Raw genomic sequence first — 24,504 nt, 5'->3', positions numbered from 1 at the left:
ATTTAAAAGAGTTTTCTGAAAATGTTTTATATATGATATTATACTTTTATTTACAAAACATTATTAGTGGTTTTAGGCTTGCTACGGGTTTCAGAGCTACCACTCTCATTTCCTAGCGCCGGTCTCGGCTCAATAATTTGGGTCGTGACATTTCCCATGGCGAAGACCGCAAAGCTGACTAGAGATATCATGCTTTATCAGCAACTGGATGGAGAATCAGTAAGTGACGCATGGGAGCAGTACAAGGAATTGCAAAGAAAAGTTCCTCATCATCATATCACGCGAGAGAATTTGATCCAAAATTTCTATAATGGGTCAAATGATCAGACCAGGAGTATCATTGATACAGCCGCAGGAGGGTCATTAATGAGAAAGACCACTGACGCAACATTTGAGCTGTTAGATGAGCTGGCAGTGAACAGCTGTTCTTGGCCAACTGAGAGGGCGAAAGCACCTGCTCAGAGAGGAGTGATGGCAGTTGCTACTGACCCAGTAGTGGAGACGGTCAAGTCACTACTACAGGATTTTCTCACAAAACAAGTTGTAGCACCAAACACTCATAATGTTGCTGCAATTCAGAGTAACTGTGAGGTTTGTGGAGATCCTAGCCATATGGCGAATGAGTGCTATGTGATGTCGCAACAGTTCAACGAGCAAATCAACTATGTGGGAGGACAGAGACCAGGAAATAATCCATATGCTGCTACCTATAATCCAGGGTGGAGAAATCACCCAAATTTCCCATGGAAGGATAATGGAAATCAGACCCACAATCAGGCAGGTCCTAGTTTTCAAGGAGAACAAAGATCACATCAGAATCAGGGAAACTTCCAAAATCAAGGAAACTTCCACCATCAGAATAGTAGGCCACAACATCCACCTGGTTTTCAGCAGAAAGAATAGGGAAAGTCTCTACACAATAAGATGGACAAAATGATGGAGTTGATGCTAAAGAAGGACGCAGAGACTCAGCAAACACTCAAGAATCATGCTGCTACTATTCACAATCAAGAATTGCAGATACAGCAGATGGCTAAAGCACTCCAAAACAGAAATCAAGGGGGTTTACCATCCACTAATGAGGAAAACCCCTGAGAGTATTTGAAAGCGATTGAACTGAGGAATGGAAAGGCATTGGATTATTCATACACAGCAAGTACTAGCGCAGAGGTAGAAAAGGAGCAGAGTAAGGAAAAGGAACCTGAAAAGGTAGTCACTAAACCTACTCCACTACCTCCGTACGTACCAAATATACCATTCCCTCAGCGATTGAAGAAGCCGCAAGATACTTGGAAGTTCCACCAGTTTTTAGACACTTTCAAGAAGCTGTAAATCAACATCAGTTTGGCTGACACTTTACGAGAAATGCCATATTATGCCATGTTTTTAAAAGAGATGATCACCAACAAACGGAGTTGGGAGGCAGAGGGTACAATACCCATGACAAAGAACTGCAGCTCAATCATCTTGAGAAATCTTTCGACAAAACTTCAGGATCCAGGGAGTTTTACTATTCCCTGTACTATTGGTAACATGAAGTCCATTAATTGTCTGTGTGATTTAGGTGCTATTATAAATTTTATGCCCCTATCTCTGTTCCGGAGCATGTTTGGTGATCAGCAGGTACAAGCTACCCCAATGATGTTACAATTGGCAGATCACTCTTTGAAGAAGCCACATGGGATTGTGGAGAATGTTTTGGTTAAGGTTAACAAATTTATATTTCCTGTAGATTTTGTTGTCCTTGATTATGCAGCCGACAGGGACTGCCCAATGATCTTGGGGCGACCATTCATGAACACTGGAAGAGCTCTTATTGATGTGCATGATGGCAAACTGACTTTGAGAATTAGGGAGGAGAGTGTTGAGTTTGATATGAAAAAGATTACACGCTATCCCAATATTGAAGAGAAATGGATGCAGATTGACATGGTGGACGAGATAGTACAAGAGTAGTTAGAAGAAAACAACTCCATATTGACATGAGTAGTATGGAGGTTACTTGTGAATGCCCTGTGGCAGACCAGAAGACGGAACTGGAAAGTCCCGTACGAACACATATTCGTACTTGTGCGAATGCACAGCTGGTTTCCAGTCAAGAAGAGGAAGAGTGTGAAGAGGAACCAGTTCTTGAGCCATTGGTCAAGAACAAGCACATCACTCCTCCTTCTCCAGAAAAGCCACCGAAGCTGGAATTCAAGACTTTACCAGCACATCTTCTGTACGCTTTCTTGGGAGCTGACAGTACTTTACCTATCATTATCAGCAATAAGCTCACCAAGGAGCAAGAGCATAAGGTCATCAACATAGTCAAGGGATGAATTTTGGCTGTTGGGTGGCAGATCTCAAATATCAGAGGAATCAGTCCTTCAGTGGTAATGCATCAGATTCATGTAGAGGATGAATCTAAAACCTCTGCACAGAGGCAGAAAAGGCTGAATCTGAATATGAAAGAAGTAGTTCACAAGGAAATCGTGAAACTACTTGATTCAGGCATCATCTACCCCATTTCGGACAGTGCATGGGTAAGCCCGATTCAGTGCGTACCTAAGAAAGGAGGTATGACAGTTGTGGAAAACGACAAGGGAGAGCAAATCTCAACTCGCACGGTCACTGGCTGGCGTATGTATTGATTACAGGAAGTTGAATACAGAGACGACGAAGGATCATTTTCCACTTCCGTTCATTGATCAGATGTTGGAAAGGGTGGCAGGTCATGTATTTTATTGTTTTCTTGATGGATACTCGGGATATAATCAAATTTTGATTTATCCAGAGGACCAAGAGAAAACTACATTCACCTGCCCATACGGCACGTTCGCATATCGCCGTATATGCCCTTTGGTCTGTGTAATGCTCCTGCTACATTTCAGAGATGCATGACTTCCATCTTTAATGACATGATCGAAGACATTATGGAAGTATTCATGGATGACTTCTCGGTGTTTGGAGATTCCTTTGAAAGATGTCTTCAAAATCTGGACCGAGTCTTGCAAAGGTGCGAGGAAACTAATCTGGTATTAAACTGGGAGAAACGCCACTTCATGGTAGAAGAGGGCATTGTTTTGGGGCATAACATATCCAAGGAGGGTATAGAAGTGGACCGAGCAAAGACCGAGGTGATCGAGAAACTACCACCTCCACTTACAGTGAAGGGAGTTCGTGCCTTCTTGGGACATGCGGGGTTTTATCGCCGCTTCATTAAAGATTTTTCATTTATAGCGCGTCCTTTGACAAACTTACTTGTTAAGGATGCGCCTTTTGTGTTCATTGATGCCTGTTTAGCTTCGTTTCTCAGGTTGAAAGAGGCACTCGTTACTGCCACAGTCATATCTTTTTCAGATTGGAATCTTCCATTTGAACTCATGTGTGATGCAAGTGATCAGGCTTTGGGAAGTGTTTTGGGGCAAAGGAAGGATAAGAAGCTTCATGTCATCTACTATGCTAGCCGCACCCTTTCCGGAGCTCAGCTGAACTACACTACCACAGAAAAAAAAAGATGTTGGCTGTAGTGTTTGCAGTGGATAAATTTAGGTCATATCTTCTTGGCTCTAAAATTATCATCTACACTGACCATGCTGCATTTCGATATCTTTTTGCTAAGCAGGATGCTAAGCCTAGGTTGATTCGATGGATATTACTCCTTCAAGAGTTTGATATCGAGATCAAGGATAAGAAGGGTACTGAGAACGTGGTCGCAGACCACCTATCAAGATTAGAGGTGCTAGAGCCCGTAATAGAGGGAGATTTCATTAATGAGAGTTTCCCTGATGAAACACTCATGTTCATAAGGGACAAAGCGAAGCCATGGTATGCAGATCTTGCAAACTACCTCTCCGCCTCCATCATGCCATTAGACCTGAACTATCACCAACAAAAGAAATTTATGTCTGATGTTAGACGGTATCTATGGGATGATCCCTATCTATTCAAAGTTTGTGGAGATGGAATGATTCGGAGGTGTGTTGCAGAAGAGGAGATGTTTCCTATCATGAGGCAATGCCATGCTTCAGATTATGCAAGCCATTATGGGTCAGTCCGGACTGCAGCTCGTGTCTTAGAGGGTGTTTCTGCCAAAGAGACTGCGCCTTCTGAGGACGAAGTGGCGTAGGCTATTAAGCCTTTCTTTTATATACTTATTCTGTTAAGCTAGCTTTCTTTTGTAATTGTCTTTGGGACAAAAACTTCTTAGTTCTTTCGTTTGTTTGGAGCACTTATGTTTTATTTGAACTGGCCCACTATTTTGAGAACTACTGTTTTTCTTAAGTACTGATACTTTTTATGCTAAAAGAAAAAGATGTGATGCTTTATTAAAATTTCAAAATGGTAGCAATTACATCTACTGGAAATACTTCTTCATGTCATTGATATTCCAGGTTCGGGGGAGAATATGCCCTTCTAAGTGAGCGATTTTGTAAGCCCCCTTACCTACTACTTCTACGACTCGAAATGGTCCATCCCAATTGGCTCCCAACTTGCCAACTCCTGCTGCTCCTTTACCAATTTCTGCTTTTCGGAGTACCAAATCTCCTACTATAAAGCTTCTTCTTTTCACCTTAGCGTTGTGATATTTAGCCATCTGCCTCCGGTACGCTTCAGCTTTTACTGTTGTCTGGTGTCTTCTCTCTTCCAACAGATCCAAACATAAGCGCATGGATTCTTCATTCTTTTCTTCGTCAAAAACTTGAACTCTGAGTGAAGGCATACCGATTTCTACTGGTAGCACAGCTTCTGCGCCATATACCATACTGAAGGGAGTTTCGCCAGTAGCTTTTCTGGGTGTGGTGCGATATGCCCAGATGACTTTGTATAGCTCATCTACCCATCTTCCCTTCAGATCATCAAGTCTCTTTTTTATTCCTTGTCTGGGTGCAGCTTTCTGGGTGCGTTGTACATGACTCTATTGTTCTTCATCCAGCTGAATACTTCTACTGGTGCTCTGTTCAGGGGCGTAAAATCAAACGGCTTATTTCCTCTTCCAAATCTCGGCGCCCTGTCATCTCCTCCTCTACTGCGGTATCTCTCTGGTTTGTCTTCCTCGTATTGTTTTGTCAGCGTTCTTCTTGCTTCATCCAGCTCTACGTACTTATGTGCTATTGCCATCAACTCTTGGAAAGTGGAAGGCTTTTTCATTAGGATCTTATCCCTCAGTCGTTCAAACCTTGTTCCCATCTTCATGGCTTCTATGGCTGTATCATGGTTTAGGTGCTCTATTTGGACGGCTTCTTTATTGAATCTATCCACGAAGTTTTTCAACGTCTCGCTTTCACCTTGTCGGCACTTCCGCAGGTCACTTGAGTTCTTCTGCAGAGGGATGTTTGTGCGGAAACGCCCTTTGAATGTTGTCGCCAGTTCCGCAAACGTCCCTATGGTATTGGACTTCAGTCCGAGGTACCACTTCTGCGCCGATCCCTTGAGTGTGGCAGGGAAAACTCTGCACAACATCGGATCTGAGACATCTTGAAGCATCATTATCGTTTTGAACTTTGCGATGTGGCTTTTTGGATCTCCGGTTCCATCGAAGGGTTCGAACGCTGGTAATTTGAAACGAGAGGAAAATTTCACGTCTAGTACCTCCTTCTTCAATGGTGAAAAATCGTCCCCTCCTTCATCGTCTTCGTAGCCATCTTTCTGGTACTTTCTCATCGCATGCTTAATCTTCTCATCCAGAGTGTTCTTTTCCCCTGCGGCTCTTCTTCTGTTTGAAGAGTGGCTTTCTGCGTCTCGTTCCTTCCGTCTGCTTCCTCCCTCTTCCTTCTCCAGGTCTACGTATTCTCTCTGCTTCTGCGCAACTTCTTCGTCCCTTGCTTTTTCGCCTTGCCATGTGGCGTCCTCTCCTTTTTCCTTCCCTGCATCTCCTGGGGGTGGCGCAGTGAGAACACGCCGGGGAGCCGTCTCTTTATCTTTTCGTGCGTCTTTGTCTCGTCCTCTTGGGATCGGTTCAGACTGCTGCCTTCTTTTGGCTGGTGTTTTATCTGCCTCTACCGTCTTCTCCTTCGCGATCCCAATCAGTCTATCTTGGAAGTCGTTAAAACTCTTCATCACCGCCTCATGGTAGAGCGGTGGTAGCTGGGCTCCTGGTGGTACGTATGGTGGGATGTATCCGGCTGTTGCCGCGGTGACAGTTCCTTCTACGTCTAGGGACGGAAAAGGAATTGGTGCGGTGAGTCTTTGATATCCCTGGTGATACTGATTGCCCCATGGGCTATACGTCTGCGGCCAACTCGTCGCGTTTTGATTATACGCGGGAGATGGATAATACATATTCTGTGGTGTATAATAATTCCAAGGAGGGAATACCTAACTAGCTCCGGGTAATTGCGCTCCTCTGCCCATTAACCCTGCCGTTGATACGGGTATGGAAACCGGTGGTGTGATGCCCGCACTCGTGGTTCGAGTTCCCACTGGGATTCCCGCGCTTGTCCTTATAGGACCTGTTGTTCCCGCAGTTTCCGCCGGAGGTGGGTGAAGGGGAAAGACTATTCCGTCTGTTCTTGCTGGCAGAGTTGGATTGCTGCCTCCGGCCATCTCTCTATCTCTAACTCCGACTCCAGGTGGTGGTGGTTCATCATGGTTATCCATGAGTTGTTTCAGTTCGTAGAACCAAAATTGATTGATTTTTATTAGGAAAGAACAATTGTTTCCCAAAGACGGCGCCAAATGATGGTTCTGCGAATGGTAGGATCTTCTCTTGTCAACCTAGATCACGAACACAGGTTAGAATGAGTCGGACGTTTGTGTCCGACCACACTCCGATGCCTAAGTCAGATACCTTGTAAGGTTCAAAGATAAATGACGTAGTTTAAAGAGAATGAATTAGGGTTTTACCTTTGGTCTTCGGTCTATTTATATAGAATCCTCTCTCAGTAATCGACTCAAATTCATCTTCTTGTGATTGTGTTTAATTCGGACTCATGCTGGAAAATAGGAATTGGGTCAATCCCCATCTTTCCGGATTCCAAAGATCAGATCAGTCAGGATCTGCGTCTACCGACTAATGACAACTGCTCGGTATCTGCTGTCTACCGTGCTTATTTGACTATATGTACTGGGGTCAACTGCGTATCCATCATTAATGAAGAAATACAATGTCTACCACAGAGTGTCAACTCCATATCATCCACAGACAAGCGGACAAGTTGAAGTATCCAACAAAGAGCTAAAACGGATTATGGAGAAAATAGTCAATAACACGCGCAAAGATTGGTCTCTGAAGCTGGACGATGCACTTTGGGCATATCGAACAGCTTTCAAAACACCAATTGGTATGTCTCCTTATAAATTGGTGTTTGGAAAAGCGTGTCACTTGCCCGTGGAGCTAGAACATCGAGCATATTGGGCGATCAAGGAGCTGAACTTTGATCCCAAGGCATCTCAGGAAAAGCGGTTATTACAGTTGAATGAACTTGATGAGTTCCGCTTAACAGCCTATGAGAATGCAAAACTCTACAAGGAAAAGACTAAGAAGTGGCAGGATGCTCACATTGTGCCTAAGCAGTTTACAGCAGGCAGTTATGTGCTACTGTATAATTCTCGCTTATGTCTGTTTCCTGGAAAGCTTAAATCAAGATGGAGTGGATCATTCAAAGTACGGCATGTAGCTGATCACGGAGCAATTGAGCTGGAAAATGGCAATGGTGAGTCTTTCAAAGTTAATGGACAGAGATGCAAACCATACTTAGGACCGTTAACTGATGAAGGACGAGAGTGTTTTACTCTCACCGCCCCAGCTTGATCCAGGTAACATACGGTCAAGGCTAGTGACCTTAAACAAGCACGATTTTGGAAAAATTCCAAATTGTTCAGTCGCATCCCCATATTTTAACAGTCAGTGAATTTTTGATATTTTCATCTGTCTATTGTGGTCTTGTTTATAATATTTATTTTTAAACTTATTATTTTCTTTAGCCTTATCTAAAAATAAATAAAATTTTTAATCTATTTTTCCATATTTAATCTAACTTCTTATTTTCAAATGTCAATATTTTCTTTGACATGTATTCGTGAAAATAAATAAAATGGTGATTTTATCACATTAAAAAAATAAAATAAAATATTGTCTTTGATTTTTCATTAAACAAAAAAATATTCTTTCATTTAAATTTATTTCACTTTTTATTCATGTTCACATTATTTATCTTATTTGATTGTATTCATATTAGAAAATAAGGTGTATATTTTCACTTTCTAGTAGAAAAGTTAACTTTTACATGAGTTTATTTCTTTAAAAAAATAAGTTGTATATATGCTAACTTCCTAATTATAAAAATGTTTACATGTGCATGAATTTGTTTCTTTAGGAAAAATTGTACATATGTTAGTTTCCTATATTAACATTTAATTAGCTTATGTGTACTTTAATTTTTAAGGCAATTGTTTTTTCTAGTTTTGTTAGCTTCCTAAATAGATTGTCTTACCTTAGTTAGCTACCATTAGAAACCCTATAAATAGAACCACTATTCCCACCAATTCTTCATCTCAAACATAATTCTCATAACTTTCTTCTCATCCTACAAACACAATTCTCATAACTTTCTTTAGTATCATGGGTTATTATTCCGATTACTCATCCGCTACTCATTCAGACACCGAGGATGAGTACGAAGCTCCATCCTATGAGTACGAAGTTCATCTTACGAGTTTCTAAGTGATCCCTACCACGAGTTAGAACCACTTGAGGCATATCAGTGGCCTGAGGAACTTGAACCTTGGATTCCAGAAGGTGTATATGAACCTGTAGACTACGAGGATCAACTATTTCAACCAATACCACCCAATGATGAGATGGATGACGAATCCGAGAAGGATACAGATGATGAATCTGAGAAAGATTCGGATAGCGAATCCGAGGAAGATCCGGAAGAGGATGAGGGTGAAGAGGGTCCGGAGGAGCTATTCCAAGTTGAAACTCCTAAACCTAAGGAGAAAGAACATTCTCTTTTGGGAATGAGCTCCCCTCCATACACTTCTTCTCCTTCCACTGACTCTTCCACTGACTCTTCTACTCCGGGGGATTTTTTCTTCCGCTCGGGTTGCTTTTTGAACCGTATTGAAATTTCGGATGATGAGGGGGCTAAGGAGGCAACTAGACGAGCTATGCGCAAACTCTTTGAGGACGAGGTAGAGAAGCAGCGAGCATTTTACATGGGGAATAATGAGGTCATGGAACCCTATGAAGCGGATGATTCTTTTGGAGAAATGGTTCGAGCTAGGGGTCGCCCAAGAATTATCTGTATCGGGAAAGTTGGACGCCCTAGGAAACAATTTTGCATGAGGCCTAAAAATGCTTTCTAGGGAAATTTTGGTTCGAGATAATATTGTGGGCTAGGATGAGTTAGTAATGTGTGTCCGTTATTTGTGTTTTATTTTTATGATCCGTGTGTGTTGTTCTTGTTTTTTATTTTCTATGTTTTATGTCGTTTCATTGAATAAAGTTAGAATAAATAGCCCACAATTTCATGTGTTAATCATGTATTGTACCTTATTTTTGCTTTAATTACATTTTTATTATGTTTATTAAATTTTGTTTTCAAAATAAATAAAAATAATTTTTTTTTAATTCTAAAAATTCGGCACAGCAGGTCATCCGGTGCTCAGCCGGCCCCCGTAGTCAGGCCGGCCAAGCACCGGCCAATTAATTGAAACGAAAAAAAATAAAATTGGAAGCTGAAACAGACCTTCAGCCGACCCACGATCGAAGGCCGGCCAAGGACCGGCTGATGATCTGTTCACGTTTTTTTCCCTTATTTTTGGCATTTCATCTTTTTCTTCTTCATAACTCTTTCAAAATTCAAAACATCAAATTTGGGGGGGGGGGGGGGAAACAAAGATACGTCATTGCATTCCTTTTTCACTTGGTACATTAATCATCTCTCCAACTAACACATTGCTCCTCCATTTCAAGTTCAAGGTATTTTTATTTCACTTTCATCTTTGAACTTTCAAATTCGAATTTTGGCATTTAAGAGAATATTAGATGAAATTTTTGCTTGTATATAGTGTAATTAGCTTCAATAAACAATACCAACATGTAATTTAAAGCTTCATAACCTTAGATTGCATCAAATTAACAAAATAACAAAAAAATTAGTTAGAACCTTAGTAATTGAAATTTGGGGAAATTGAATAAATTAAATTTCTAATGTTGATAGAAGTTTTGATCATTTCTTGTAATCTAATAGGATTCACCCACACACTTTTTGCTCATCATTTAGACTTAATACAATAGAATTTGTCAAATACAAATAAATAATGTTGGCATGTAGTTTTAAAGCAATTTGATGGTAACAAATGTGAGTTTGTGAGATATTGTAGGTTTCTTGTAAATAGATTGTTGATTGTTGTTAGTGTTGGTGGATTTTTTTTTTGTTTTGTAAATTCTGTAAATATTTCAGGGCAAAATGACTCAGAAATCGACTGCAGCTGGGACTTCGAGAGGGAAACAAGCACAGAGGAAATGAAAGGGTGCTCCTCATGACTCTAGCAGATTTCTGACATCAGAAAACAGTGACTGGTTCGACTCAAGTGCGTCAAGCACAACGATTCTTGAGAAGACGGTTCATCGAGAGGTTGATGCAGAGTTTGAAATCAGAGATGCTTTTGCTAGCTTGGGTTGGGCTAAAATACTTGACCTTAATGGTGAGTATTACCCAACTTTAGTGCGGGAATTCTATGCTAATGTCCAATATAAGGATCAAGCAAAGGTGACTGTCATCGAGAGTTTTGTGCGTGGTCGACAAATCAACATTTCGATGGATTTGTTGAATGAAATGTTTGAGCTACCGGTTCAAGAAGAAGGATGCCTTGCGCTTCATGCCTTTAGGAAGGACATTATCAGTGACAAGGAATGGAGTGTGGATGTTGCCAAGCATAAGTTCCATATTGACTGGGCAACAAAGCGGGGAATGAGATGTTTTCTAGTTAAGAATTTGGAGCTTCGTCCGCGGTTGTTTGCTTATCTTTTTTCTTTCAACGTTTCACCTAAAGCTAGCAGGCTGAACGAGGTACGAGTGACTGATTTATATTGGATGGATAGGATGTTGTTTGGTTTTCCAGGTCGGGTTCAAGGGATACCTCTTGCTACCATTATTATGGGCCATATTTTTGATCCTGCACGGTTCAAGGAAAAAGCATTGGTTTTTCCAATTTTGATTAGCAGAATTCTTCAGAGGGCTCGAGTAGGGATTCCGACTGGCGAAACCAGAGTCACGGAGCGTCGTGACATGATTACTTATGAGACCATCGAACGCCTCAATTTTCAGAAAATTCAAGGCGTTTGGCGAAATATTCAGGCTCATCCTGTTCCGGCAGAAAAAGTTCCACCACCTCCAGTTTTCGATCCACTTGTTCCTCCAGCAGTTCCAGTTGATATACCAGTGCCACCTCCTGCCAGAGCACGTGTTCCATTGCGCACTTTACTTAGACGTCTGACTCGTATCTGTCAGAATGTTCAGAGGGACGTAGGAGATGCTCAGGCAGTTGTTGATCGGATTGAGACTGACGTAGCAGAGACACACGGGCAGCGGTTCGTCGGATTGAGCAGGACGTGCAAACCAACCGAGAGGCGATGGATGAATTTCGTAGAGGATCTCAATCTCGCAGAGGAGGCAGTGTTTGAGTTTGCTGTTTTATGTTGTTTTCGCACTTATTAGTTATCTTATGTTTTAGTTTGCTTTAGGACTTATTAGTATCTTATGTTATGTAGCACTTTTCATTTCATCTTTTTTATGTTATTTTAACAAGTTCTCTTTAGCTTTTATTTGTTGTCCAGCCCACCACCATGTGCTCAAAAGCAGGCATTGTTATCAGTCAAATGCGGATAGCAGCTCTGTGGGAAAATTTTGCTGCAATCCTAAAAAGAGAAGAATTTTTATTATTCTTCTTCTTTTGGTGCACTTTTATTTACATTGAGAACAATGCATTCTTTTCAAGTGGGGGGTGGGGAAAGAAGAAAAATAATAAAAATAATAAATAACTGATTAAATAAATTAGAATAGATTATATTAATAAATAGTGTGAGGAGGGCTCTTATTTTTAAATTTTTACTTGTCATTTTAATGTTTTAGGCGTAGTTTTGAAATTTTGTCATTAATGGTTATCTCCCGGTCAATGAATGTCTTAAATGCATTTTCTAGTTTAAACAATTAAATATTGATGCTTGCCTTAAGAAGCACGGGAACTTCGATAAAGTTGCGTTTCCCGTTTCAGAAACGTTTCGGAAACCGGAAACTCTTGGACACCCGTACGAAACGTTTCGGGCCGTTTCTGTAAATAATAAAAATTAAAATTTGTAAAAAAAATTGAAATTATTACCCACAAATAAAAAAATCTAACTAGTTAGCAATAAATTTTACATTCGCATTGCCCACAATACATCAAATATACTTATTTGTGTTGAATTATATTATTTTTTTATATATTTATAAAATTTTAAATATTTAGTATATTAAAATGAATTATTTTGTTAATTATCATAAATATTTAAATAATATTTTTATAAATATATCCCTATATTTTTGTTATTTACACGTTTCCCTCACGTTTCGTGTCCTTCATTTTGATAAACTTTCGTTTCCCCGTGTCCGTTTCGTATCGTTTCCGTTTCCCGTTTCCGTTTCCGTGCTACCTTGCCTAATGAAATGCAATTTGTATGACATGTTTTGATGAGATTATTGTGAATTCTGATGGTTGGTTGTGGAATCTCGAGCATGATCAAAGTTACCTAATGCGGATGCATGATGTGTGTAAAAATTGGTTAATTTTGACAATCTTGGGCGTAAATTGACATGATTTCATAAGAGTCAAGCATGTGGCATAACATCACCATATTTTGAGCGTTTTGAGCCTTATTAATTATTGATGAGTGTTGATTGCATGCGAAATTTCTAGAACTTGCTCGGTGTCCGTTCGAGACTATACGATTGAGTTTTTGACAACTAAATGATTATGGAATTAGGATTACCCCATTCTTTTAGACCACTTTCAAAAGGCTACCCTTTCTACCCTAGTTTACACCCCTTGAGCCTTAGCCATATCTTTGATTTTTACCACATTTCAAACATTTACCCTTTCACACTTCACCTCTTTAAACACCCCAATTTGACTTGGTCAACTTAAGTTGAGAAAAGAAATGTGAATCTAGCTTGACGATGAAAAAGAAACTGTTAACAAGCGTTGAAAAGAAAAAGAAAATAAATGCCTTGAAAGAAAAGAAAAAAGAAAACCAGATAAATTTTTTTGAATAAACAAAAAATCAATCAAAATTAGCAAAAGAAAATAAATAAAGAAAGGCAAATAAAAGAAAGAAAAAGTTCACTTGTGCGAAAAAATACAAGCTAGTTCATTACTTAAACTTCATAGAAAATGTTGTTTTCCAAGTCAAGTTGTAGCCAAAATTATCCAAATTCTCCTACCCCCAACCATTAGCCAAGTTACAACCCATTTAAAGTTCATATAATAGTTGTCATTTACCGAGCTAAATAGTGGAGTCCTGGACTAAGAGCAAGCTTATGTCAAATTTGCATGTTTAGTGAGCTTCATTTTCACACCTGAAACACTTGAGTGTTAGAGTGATATCTTGCGAGAAATTGTGCTTATGCTTGATACTTATGAATGATATGCTATAACTTGCCCATCGATTATTAGACTAATTGATCGCATGTCCCGCAAATGATTGTAATCTTGTGATTGTCTTGAGTTAACATGATACCAATTCAAGAGGATTCTCAATGTCGTCAGAATGAGTCATTGTAATTGCATTTCTCATTTGTTTGCATCTCTTTTAGTTGTTGACATTAGACGATTGCATTTGTGATTTTCATCGGTCGGGAGTAATGTTGTTGACAATTGTTCAAAATTGCTTAGGTAGTTAGATTTGTGTTTATAAATAATCATACTCTTACTTGAGGACAAGCAAGTTTTTAGTGTGAGGAGGTGTGAGCGGAGCGGGGTTCGGGGGCCGCTCGTCCAAGGCTTATGGCTGACTTCTCGATCTGAAAATGGTTTGAAAAATGGAGTCGCCACCTAGTTCAACTAGGAAATGCCTTTTAACCAACTGGATAGCCTTACTCGCCTCCGGTAAGACTATCGTGCATCGGACCAAAGACAAGGGTTCGTGGACCTCCCCGAGTCTCATGTGCTTGACTTATCTGTTACCGGCTTTATTTTCTGGACATATTCGTTTTGTATCTCATCTCAACAGTATATGCAGTTCACAGGATATGAAAGCTGTAAATAAACAATGCTGAAAGCAGTAAACACGTTTGACGCGCATATGACTCGATCTGGACTGGCATTTGAGGCAAGTAGCAGGTACTCCTGAGCATACATCTAACCTTAGAGGTTTCTAACAAGTAGTCATAAGTCTGGCTGGTCTGGATATTTTACATGCACAAAGCCTAAAATCGGATGTATAAGCGTGATTTGATTGATTTTATTAGGTGATCTTGAAAACCTATACAACCATTACTACTTTTTCATGTTAGTCCTACGATGTCTAAGTGATGGGCTGGATTTGCATTAATGGGCCAATTTTAAGTGATTAGTCCTTTAACCGGTTAATTGTTGGATTTGGATGTTTTTGGAAAGCAGTAAACAGTATCAGCATGCTCAGGGGCAGTTGGATATACATACAAGGTTAGAAATACTTTTAAACCTCGTTGACTTTGAGTGCCTGACACTCGCGCGGGTTTTGACCATCGGTCTGGTCTGAATGGGCTTTCGGTCAGTCACGAGAGTTGTACGTCTCGTCGATCCGGTTCTACTAGTTCGATCCGGAGTCGATTCCGAGTTCGGGTTAGCCAGGAATCGGCTCTGGAAGTTGCTGGTTCGCTGGGCCTCGGACTCGTGGGCCCGATTGGCTGGGCAGATTATAATAGCGGGCTTCGAGGCCCTAAAAACATCGGGTTAAGCCCATTTACTATTACAAACAGGTCCTACAACTAAAACAATATTTCTGGAATCAAACTGAGCCTAATTCGGAGTGCGGATGGGCCCGAAAACACGTTTTGAAGTTCGGATCGCGTCTGGAAGGATCTGTGAGCAAATCTGGGAAGCTGAGGAGCCATGAACACGGCATCAGTTTAACCTGGCGGCACCGGAAGTTCATTGTGGCGGCGCAGCCACTTTATCCTGGGGGCGCCGTCGGCTTCAGTGGCGGCGGTGGCGGTGGCGGTTCGTCGGCAGTTTCAGGGGTCGTTTTGTTTTATTTCGTTCTCACTCGTTTTATCTCCTTTTTTCATGCAAAAGTAGTCAAAACAGCATAAAATCGAACAAGGAATCCAAAAAACACATATTCAAAGTGTTTAAATCTCATCTACAAAAAATTATTTTCCTGGGCAGCAACTATTTTTAGGGTTTTCTTAAGGTAAAATTAGCTAAAATCTACCTACAACATGCATTCTAAGGTGTTCAATCGATTGTTTTCTGGTTTTGAGCATTAAATATTGCTAATTACAGTGATTAACATGCTTTTTCATCAAATTTTATGGTGATTAAGAAAACATCGAATTAATTGATTAAAGCTACTTTAATGGCAAAATTAGCAAATAACCTAAACATGCAACCTAAACATATTTACAGCAATTATGGCAATCATATATGCAATATTTATGGCAAAATCAAAGGAATTTAATGAGAGTCCTCAGAAGTACCGTTCTGGGTACTTGGCTCGTTTTCTGATGAAGTAGATGCGGAATCCAGCTTCGGATTTGTGCAGTGCTCGCGTTCTTGGAGAATCAACACGTGTTCAGTGTTTTCAGGACTGGATTTTTATGTGTGTGTGTGTCAGGTGGCCGAATTCTACTGGTAAATTTTAGGGTTTTTGTGCCTCCGTGTCTGATTTCTAGGGTTTGTGTCACCGTGTCTGATTTCTAGGGTTTGTCTGCCACAGGCTGGCTTAAGGCTGTATTTATAGGGATTAGGGTTGACCTAGGGTTTGGTTAGAGTCTTCTAGGGTTTAAACTGTTAAGGGATAAGTTATTAGGTGTTAAGATTAGCATGAAACTCTATTTAATTAATTAAATTCGTATCTTGACTTGCTAGCTAAGTAAATGATTGCTAATAGTCTATTTTTGTGCCTAAAAGTGCTAAAAAAAGGCTACTAAGGTCCTATGGGTTTGGTTAAGGTCAATTTCAGTCCGCCGAACTTGCAAATTGCCCAATAAACTTCTAAGATATGGCAATTAGTCCAATTTCTAGACTTAGATTACAATCTCTTTGGACTTTTATGGGCTATTCACGCCAAATTACGTTTTAATCCTCCAAGTTTACAGCTGTACACATATTACGCCTGCTTAGATTCCAGCAAGCAAATCAAAAGCTCGTAACCTGGACAGTTTTGTCTGGAAATCATCATTGGACGCTTCAGTTCCTTATCACTTTTTACCTGTCCGAAAAATAGGTGTCTACAGTTTGCCCCCTCTTTAACGAGAATTGACGAAGTAGGTCAATTTTTGCTAGAGAAGAGACTTGCTGTTAGACGAGTGACAAGGATACTGCCCACCGTCGGAGGCTCTCGCTCGCCTGGTGGTGTGGTAATGCCCTAGCCTGAGCATTACCCGCTGTGGTGCATGACTCTGGCTTCATGCACCTCTGGTTCTGGCCTACTCTGCATCTGGCTGGGAGTGGTTTGCTCAGCTGCCGTTGAGCCCGGGCTGCCTGAGTGCATGCTCCGTGGAATGGAGCTATAAACTCTCGGCCGTCCCGAGAGTGGTCCGATGGCTCGAACCCTGGTAATTGTCTTGTCCTAGACTTTCTTATAGACAGACAGGATCCCTTGGCCGTCCCAAAGGCCGCCTATATTGCATAGGTGTCTGGATTCCGTTAATTATTCCACGCTTAACGGATGTTGGTGTCTTTCTACCAAGCTTCGGTGTCTTTCTACCGTATGCTGATGTTTTCCATCAGGCTTTGGCGTCTTTCTGCCACTTATGGTGTCTCTCTACCTTGTTTCGGTGTTTCTCTACCGTGGTTCGGCGTCTTTATGTCGTATTTTGGTGTCTCTCTACCGTTCTTTGGCGTCTTTTTGTCGTATCTTGGTGTCTCTCTACCGTTCCTTGGCGTCGTTATGCCGTATCTTGGTGTCTCTCTACCATTCTTTGGCGTCTTTATGCCGTATCTAGGTGTCTGACTCTTTTGGATCCCGTCTTCTGGGCCTATTCCCTAATTCTTTGGGTTTATTCTGAAGGCGCTGGGTCTTGTCTGAAGACTCTAGGACTAATCTGAAGGCTCTGGTCTTGTCTGAAGGCTCTGGGTCTTGTCTGAATCCTTTGGGTTGGCTGTATTTTTGACTTTTATTTGGGGTAATTCCGGTCCTCTGTCTGGGGTTTCTGTATTGCTGAATTCTGCCTATTCGTCCTTTGGGGTTACTGTATATCTAATATGTCTGTTTATCCTCCGAAGGGCTTCTGTTCATCCGCTCTCTGACTTCCGTTCTGTAGGACTTGTTTGATCCTCTGTTACTCGTTTTGAAAGCTCTAAGGCTTGTTTTGAAGGCTCTGGAGCTTATTTTGAATTTTCTGTGGAGCCTTTTGGTTTTGGTTCTGTGGCCCTAAATAGCCTGTCCATGGGAGGCTTGCGCTTATAAACGCCTCAGGGGAAAGTGGATACATCATTATTCACTTTAATCTGTCCTTTCTCAGATTTGGGTGATTCGGTCTGGCACTCTTTCAGGATTTCGGCCTTTTATCTGAGATAAGTTTTCTGCTATTGAGATTCTGGGATATGTTTTATATTCTGACTTTGAGTCTGGGAGTTTCTTGTAAAGAGTAGTTGAGTGAGTTGGCTTGTATTGGGGTACACAACATACAACAAACTGGTTAGTGTTTAAACTATATTTGACTTGTATACTTACTTGGAGTATTTTGCGGATCCCTTCGTGCGGGACATCCCTCCGGAAGAGACTTAGCTTCGCTGGCTGCAGGGCACTACTAAGAGATTTGGCATGCGATATCTGATGCATGGCCCTAATTGTTGGTCCTTGCTTCTGGGTAAGCGCGTCTTTCGCTGGTGGATCCGGCCTAGTTCTTTTATAATTCCCATGGGACCGCCATTGTCTGTGCTGCGCGGGAGGGATGTCGTGCCCCCTGCTCTTTGTCCGGACCACAGAGGTTATACGGTGGCTAGGTTTGTATCTGCTCCCTAACAAAGCTACTTGGACGACCCGGTGTTACCCCGTCTTCTATGTGAGCTGCCTCCAGTTGGCGTGCCAGGCTTTCACGTTCCGGACGATGCTGATATGCTCTTTGGGAGCTAGGATGGCGACCCTGAGTCGTTGTCACAAGGGTGGAACTCCAACGAGTTAATTATACATTCTTGTATTGTATATGTCGTATTGCATTGACAGTGTATTTTGAATACATGTTTGAGTTCCTGTCTTGTGGGAAACTTCTATTTCTTGACTTTCGGCTAGTAGAGACCTGATGCCCCTGACATTTGGCTGGTAGCGACCTGATGCCCCTGGTTCTCTGGCTGGTGAAGACCTGATGTCCCCAGTTCTGCTGTCGGAGACCTGATGCCCCCGGTTCTTCTGTTGTTAAAGACCTGATGTCCCTTGTTCTTCTAATGTTGGATTCTTGATGCCCCTCTGTTTTCTGGTTTGCAGAGACCTGCTGCCCCCTTGTCTTTTGCCGGTGGAGACATGATGCCCCCCCTATCTTCTGCTTTTGAAGCTGATGTCTGATGCTTGTTCTGGTGTTGGAATAGAGATGGATATTCGGAGCCTGGTGTTTCTGGGGAGTATTTCCATGCATAGTGGCCCGTTTTTTTGGCTTGTAGGTTGTCTGCTCTGGGTGTTTCCGGGTGGTGTAGGCTTTGCGCCTGCTGTCTATGGTGAACTTCATTGTCACTTCGTGTTCTGGATGTCTTATTTAAATTTCTGGTTTCCAAAAAGTGATCTAATTCTTCGTCTTCTGTTGTGTTTAGGAGCCCGTAGTCCCGTGATGACCAAATTGTGGGAAGCCTCGGTCCCGAGATGTTTCCGTAATTGGGAGTCCGTAGTCCCTGAGTGTTTGAGTCGTGGGAAGCCTTGATCCCAAGATATTTCCATGATTGGGAACCCGTAGTCCCGTGACGATGATGTTTTCATAATTGGGAACCCGTAGTCCCGGAATATATGAACAGTGTGAACCCGTAGTCCTGTGATGTTTGGATGGTGGGAGGCCGTAGTCCCACACTGTTTGATTTAAGAAATCTTCTGCCCCTTGCTATTGTCTTGCTGGTGGGAAGTCGTAGTCCCATGATCCTTTGGTTTAGGGGAAGTCGTAGTCCTGGAGTTCTTGAATTGTGGGAACCCGTTGTCCCTGAGTACTTGAATAATGGGAATCCGTAGTCCCAAGATTTTTAACTAATGGAAAGCCATAGTACTGCGATGTTGCCAATTGGAAGCTCGTAGTCCTATAAGTGTTTGAGTCATGAGAGGCCTTAGTCCCATGACCGATGCCCCTTCCTGTGTAGTAGCATAGGTTTGTTAACTTTTCTCTCTTCTTGATTCTAGGAAGAGTCCCAACACCTGTCTCGGGTACTTTTGGAGGTAGGAGGTCGGCAACCCGTTTTGTCTCTTGGAGGAAGGCCCGACGTCTTTTCTGCATGCTTATGGGGTAAGGGGGCTGGAAGCCTGTCTTGATTTCTCCTAGGGTAGGAGGCCCGATGCCTTTTTTTGATGCCCCGTGCTATCCGGATGTTCTCTGTAGGACGGTAGAGGCATGATGCTTTTAGATGAGTTGTAATACCCCAAAATATTAAATTATTTAATTGGACCACGTGTCCAGTCTGGATTTGCCAGAGTGGCAAAATCGGAATTTAATAATATATTTCAATTCTAAAGACAGAATTGGAATTGAAAAGAAAAATGTTAAGAAAGTCGCAAAATAAAGTACAGGGACTAAAATGGTAATTTAGCCATATAAATTCCGAAGTGAAAATTATTTCGCCAAGGTCCGCGAAATGATTTATAGTATATGTGGTAAAAGTTTCGGGTCAATCGGAGACCTTTTAAAATTTGGACGCGGATGCGTTTTGGGCTAAATTGCAACTTTTGAGAAGTTTATGGGCTAAAGTGTAAATTAGCCAATTAAGTCTCGAGAATAGCAATTAAAAGATTATTGACGGAAAATAATAATATTGAGTTAGTATTATTTATTTAGATATAAATAATACGTAAGTAATTGAGTTAAAGTGAATAGTTAACCGTTTGATTAAATTAGAAAGTTTGAAAGAGAATTGGTTTAAGTTAAGGAAATGAAGGATCAAAATGGCAAATTTGCCAACTTATATGTTACATTTCCTTACGCATAAGGAATGGAAAGGATCATAAGGAGAAACGAAAGGTTACAAAAACTTTCGACGATCGATTACGATCCGTCGCCGTTTCGCCGTTTCTCGTCCAAATCGAGCGTTCTTTATATCGATTCGTTCAGAATTTGATCCTCTATCATCTTCGAGCTTCAAATTAAGGTAACCTCGACGTTTTTGTTGCTGAAATTGAGAATAAGGGCTGTTTCTATTTTAAACGAATCGAACGAATCGTAATCGCGTTTCTAGTGTCGTTTTGATGAATTTGGAGTTGAGTTTATGTGAAAATGAAATAGGAGCATGACGGAATCGAGTTTAAGCACGTCGGAATAGTCCGAAAACGAGTCGTGGAGCTACGCGGCTGCGTAACTATGTTACGCGGGCGCGTAAGCAAGTTACGCGGGCGCGTAAGCAAGTTACGCGGGCGCGTAAGCAAGTTACGCGGGCGCGTAACTATGTTACGCGGGCGCGTAACTATGTTACGCGGGTGCGTAACAAATGTTACGCGGGGGCGTAACCATCTTACGCGGGCGCGTAAGCATGTTACGCGGGCGCGTAAGCATGTTACGCGCCCGCGTAACAATCTTGCGCGGGCGCGCAATCACTTTGTGCGGGCACGCAACTATCTTGCGCCGACGCGCATTTAGGCTATGCGGGCGCACAACTTATTCGAAGTACCTAAAGGTTATTTTTCGCCCCGCTATGACCCCGTCTTCTGACTTTAAGAATGTCGGACATTGAAAAGGAAACATGAGCCCCAAAAACGAGAAATTTGGATGTCGAACATGACGTGTTCGATTAGGATATCGAGATATATGAAACATATGATTAGAAATCGATTAACAAGAGATAAAACAAATATCTCGACTAAGTATTAGAACACGGTCAAAGTTAAAAGACATAATTAGAATAAGATCATGTTAACCTAAGTTTATAACTTAGGATTTTAGTATTCAGTTTACGTTTATGAATTAAACGTACGAGTAACGTGAATAGGTGAGTGACGTACCGACGAGCTATCAGGTTAACAAGCTGGAATAGCTACGAGAACGACACATGGAGCTTACGTTTGCGGGATTATAATAATACGGTTTTGGATAGCGGTCACTGTGAGTTGCACTTTACTTTCGTGTATTATAATTAAAGTTATTTTATAGAAATATATATACCGTTTACACGCATCGCATTATATATAATTGATTGCAATGTTATATGTTTACTTAATTTCTATATACGAGAACTAGTATGCGATCCGAAGAAACTAGCTACCTATTGGGTGTCAATAGGCTGTGTGATCACCAGTATTGAGTCAGTCTAGTATGTTTGCATATGAGTGATGAATTGACTTGACACAGCCGGGAGCTGTTGATGAATATGAAATTTATGATTGGGTTATGATTTCGATACGCAGAGTGAACTCGGCTACGGTGTAGCCTGGAAGTCCCCGTATCTAGTGGCTGGGCCACCAGCGAGTTGGACTCGCAAATGATATTTACGATTGAATTAAATGATATATGATTATTCGAGAGTTGTGTCGCATGCTAGGATATTAGTTTCGTACGGATCAAATACTTGTTTATATATTTTATATTATTGTTTTCTTAAGATGCGATGTTATATTTTTATATTAATACTGTTAGTAACTTGCAAGCTCACTCAGTATTTTCCAAAATACTGACCCCCTCACAGTGTTTCCCTTCAGGTGACCGGAGTCGGATCAGACAGACCATCTCCTTTGTGTCGGCGGCCTTTTTGGCTTACACAAAGTGCGAGTTTTTATAGAGCTGCAGTAGTCAGTAAGTGTCAGTATAAGGTGTATGATTTAATTTCAAATGGTATTTGAAAAGTAAACTCTGATATAATTATATAAGTAAGTTGTTTATAAAGATGGCGTTTTATCCGTTTGAATTGTGTACCAATTGCCTTAAGAGGAATTGGTTATGTTTGTGATCAGAAACAGGGCGGTGCTGGATATGAGATATCGCTCGGTAAGACCCTGGTTTCTAAGAATTTGTTCGCGAATGTTTTCAGAAAAGAAATACGATGTTTTAATAATTGAATTATATTATTTAAAGAAGATTTCTGAAAACGTATTGTATATAGTAATATGTTTTAATCGCGAAAAATTTATAACGGTTTTAGGCTTGCTACGGGTTTCGGAGCAACCACTCCCATTCCCTAGCGCCGGTCTCGGCTCAATAATTTGGGTCGTGACAATTGTGGTATCAGAGCAGTTGGTCCAGTTACCTCTGCTAATATGTGTTTTGTCAGTTAAGTGACCTAGGAACTACTGCAGCAATAGAGTTGAGTTCTGTCTGATCCAAGTAGTTTACATTGTTGTTTTGCGATAAGTATCATTGATTGGTTGTGAAGTGCTTGTTTGTTTGTTGCAACACACGTATATGAGATACACGCACGTAGTTCGTTTTCGATAAGATATGCATACGTGATATGCATATCTAGATGGAACCTCGAGGAGATGAAATTCTACGATGAGGCAGTTTATGTTTTGGTACATTTAGGCTAGATACTGTCGAGAGGATCGATTGAAACGCCAGGAGGCGGATAACGAAGAAGTATAAAGCTACAGAGGTGAGAGAACTTGCCGGATATAGAGTTTAAAGGTCTAGAGAGCTTCAAAACTCAAATTTTATAACTTTCTAAAGTTATTTTGTTTAAACGATTTTGAAAGCATAATTGTGCCTAGACCCGTGATAGTCATTGATAAATGCCATGACATTGATAGAAGTGCATCACTACATACATTGCTAATGAAAGAAATAATAAATGAATACATGCATTAATAGTACATGCATCATATGCATTATGCTCAGACGAAAAGGTGAGATGTGGCAACTCTTTGGGGATGAGAGACGTCATCACCCTAGTGCACAATTTTGCTAAGATTTAAATGAAATTTCGATTTACATTTCAAATCGAGATGTTTTATTTGAAAGAGTTTTCAAGGAGTTTTGTTTTTATGTAAGCATACCTAGACCAGAACTCTGTGACAGAAGTGAAGTGCTCGCGAGCAAGTTGCGATCAAGGCCATGAGGCAAATGAATACGTGTAATTGCGAGAGCATAGAGGTTATGCCTTTAGAATATGAACTTAGTTTCGAGTTAACGCGCTAGAGTATAGCTAAAATCGTGAATGTGTTGGAAAATGATGCATACCTGATTAGTGGTAGGCTGGAAAGTTAGTATCTCTTTGACGAGATGTCAAAGATGTTAAACAGCGATATAAGAGAAGAAGTATATAAGAAGATATAATTGAAAGATTGACGTGTGCATATTAAAGTGCAAGGAACATGCATAGTTTACTATGCATCGACGTGATAAGCTGTAGATATGATTAACGAATCATAAAGGTTAGTAAAACTGTGATAACTTCTGATTGGACCGTTGGATCAAGTTGTCACTGGAACACGATGTCCCTAAGACGGTGACCTAAGTGTTAACCATTACGATCGACAAACCGAGAACGTGAAGTAGATTTCATAAGAATATCGATAATGGATATATGTCGATAAAGTGACGAGCCAAGTAGACAAGTGATAAGGATATAAAGTACGGAGCATGGAATTGGATCAATTAAGTATAGCTAACATCAAGTTCTCATAGAATGTAGTGATTTGAGAAGCATGATAAGAAAGATCAAGAGGTAAACGACAAGAGTTGCAATAAGTGAATTAGGAGTTGGAACTTCCACCACAAAGTTACGATTATAAAATGGATGAAAAGATTAGGACAAGTATAAGTGTGAATGATGTGTGCGAAGCACGGGATCTTAAGTTTTAAGTTCGACTAATAAGGAGTAGAGTACATGGTGCGATCGATGTGAAGGATTAATAGTAGTCCCTGAATGGTTAGGATGCAATATATAGCATCGAACGTGTTTGACACATAGATGAAACTTCATGCATTGAGATGCGTGAAAGGATGTGAAGAGGAGACTTAATGTCAGAACTGAGCTACACTAAAGAAAGTAACATCAGATAAATCGAAATATGAGACAAGAGGTAGAAGTAAGATATCTACAAGAAAGTATCCATGTGGGAGGAAGAATGAGGTATGTATAATAAGATATGAGGATTTAAACGCATGTCATGGATAATAAGAGACCAGTTAAGGTAATAAGTATTAAGAAAGTACGGATAACTAACGTATGTCACAAGGAACTCGATAAGAGTGATCGAGGAAAAGAAAAGAGAAA

General features: G+C 40.8%; 1 protein-coding gene across 1 annotated transcript; it reads left to right on the top strand.

The window, feature by feature from the left end:
• The first annotated feature begins 1,365 nt into the window (after positions 1–1,365).
• On the top strand, positions 1,366–1,956 carry LOC126668300 (uncharacterized). The gene has a single exon (XM_050361505.1). The coding sequence runs from the start codon at positions 1,366–1,368 to the stop codon at positions 1,954–1,956; it is 591 nt and encodes a 196-aa protein (XP_050217462.1).
• The last annotated feature ends 22,548 nt before the right edge of the window (positions 1,957–24,504 follow it).

Source organism: Mercurialis annua, linkage group LG2, assembly GCF_937616625.2.
Source record: "Mercurialis annua linkage group LG2, ddMerAnnu1.2, whole genome shotgun sequence".
In the NCBI taxonomy this organism is placed as follows: Eukaryota; Viridiplantae; Streptophyta; class Magnoliopsida; order Malpighiales; family Euphorbiaceae; genus Mercurialis; species Mercurialis annua.
Note: the sequence above shows the minus strand (reverse complement) of the source record. Positions and strands in the feature narration are given on the sequence as shown.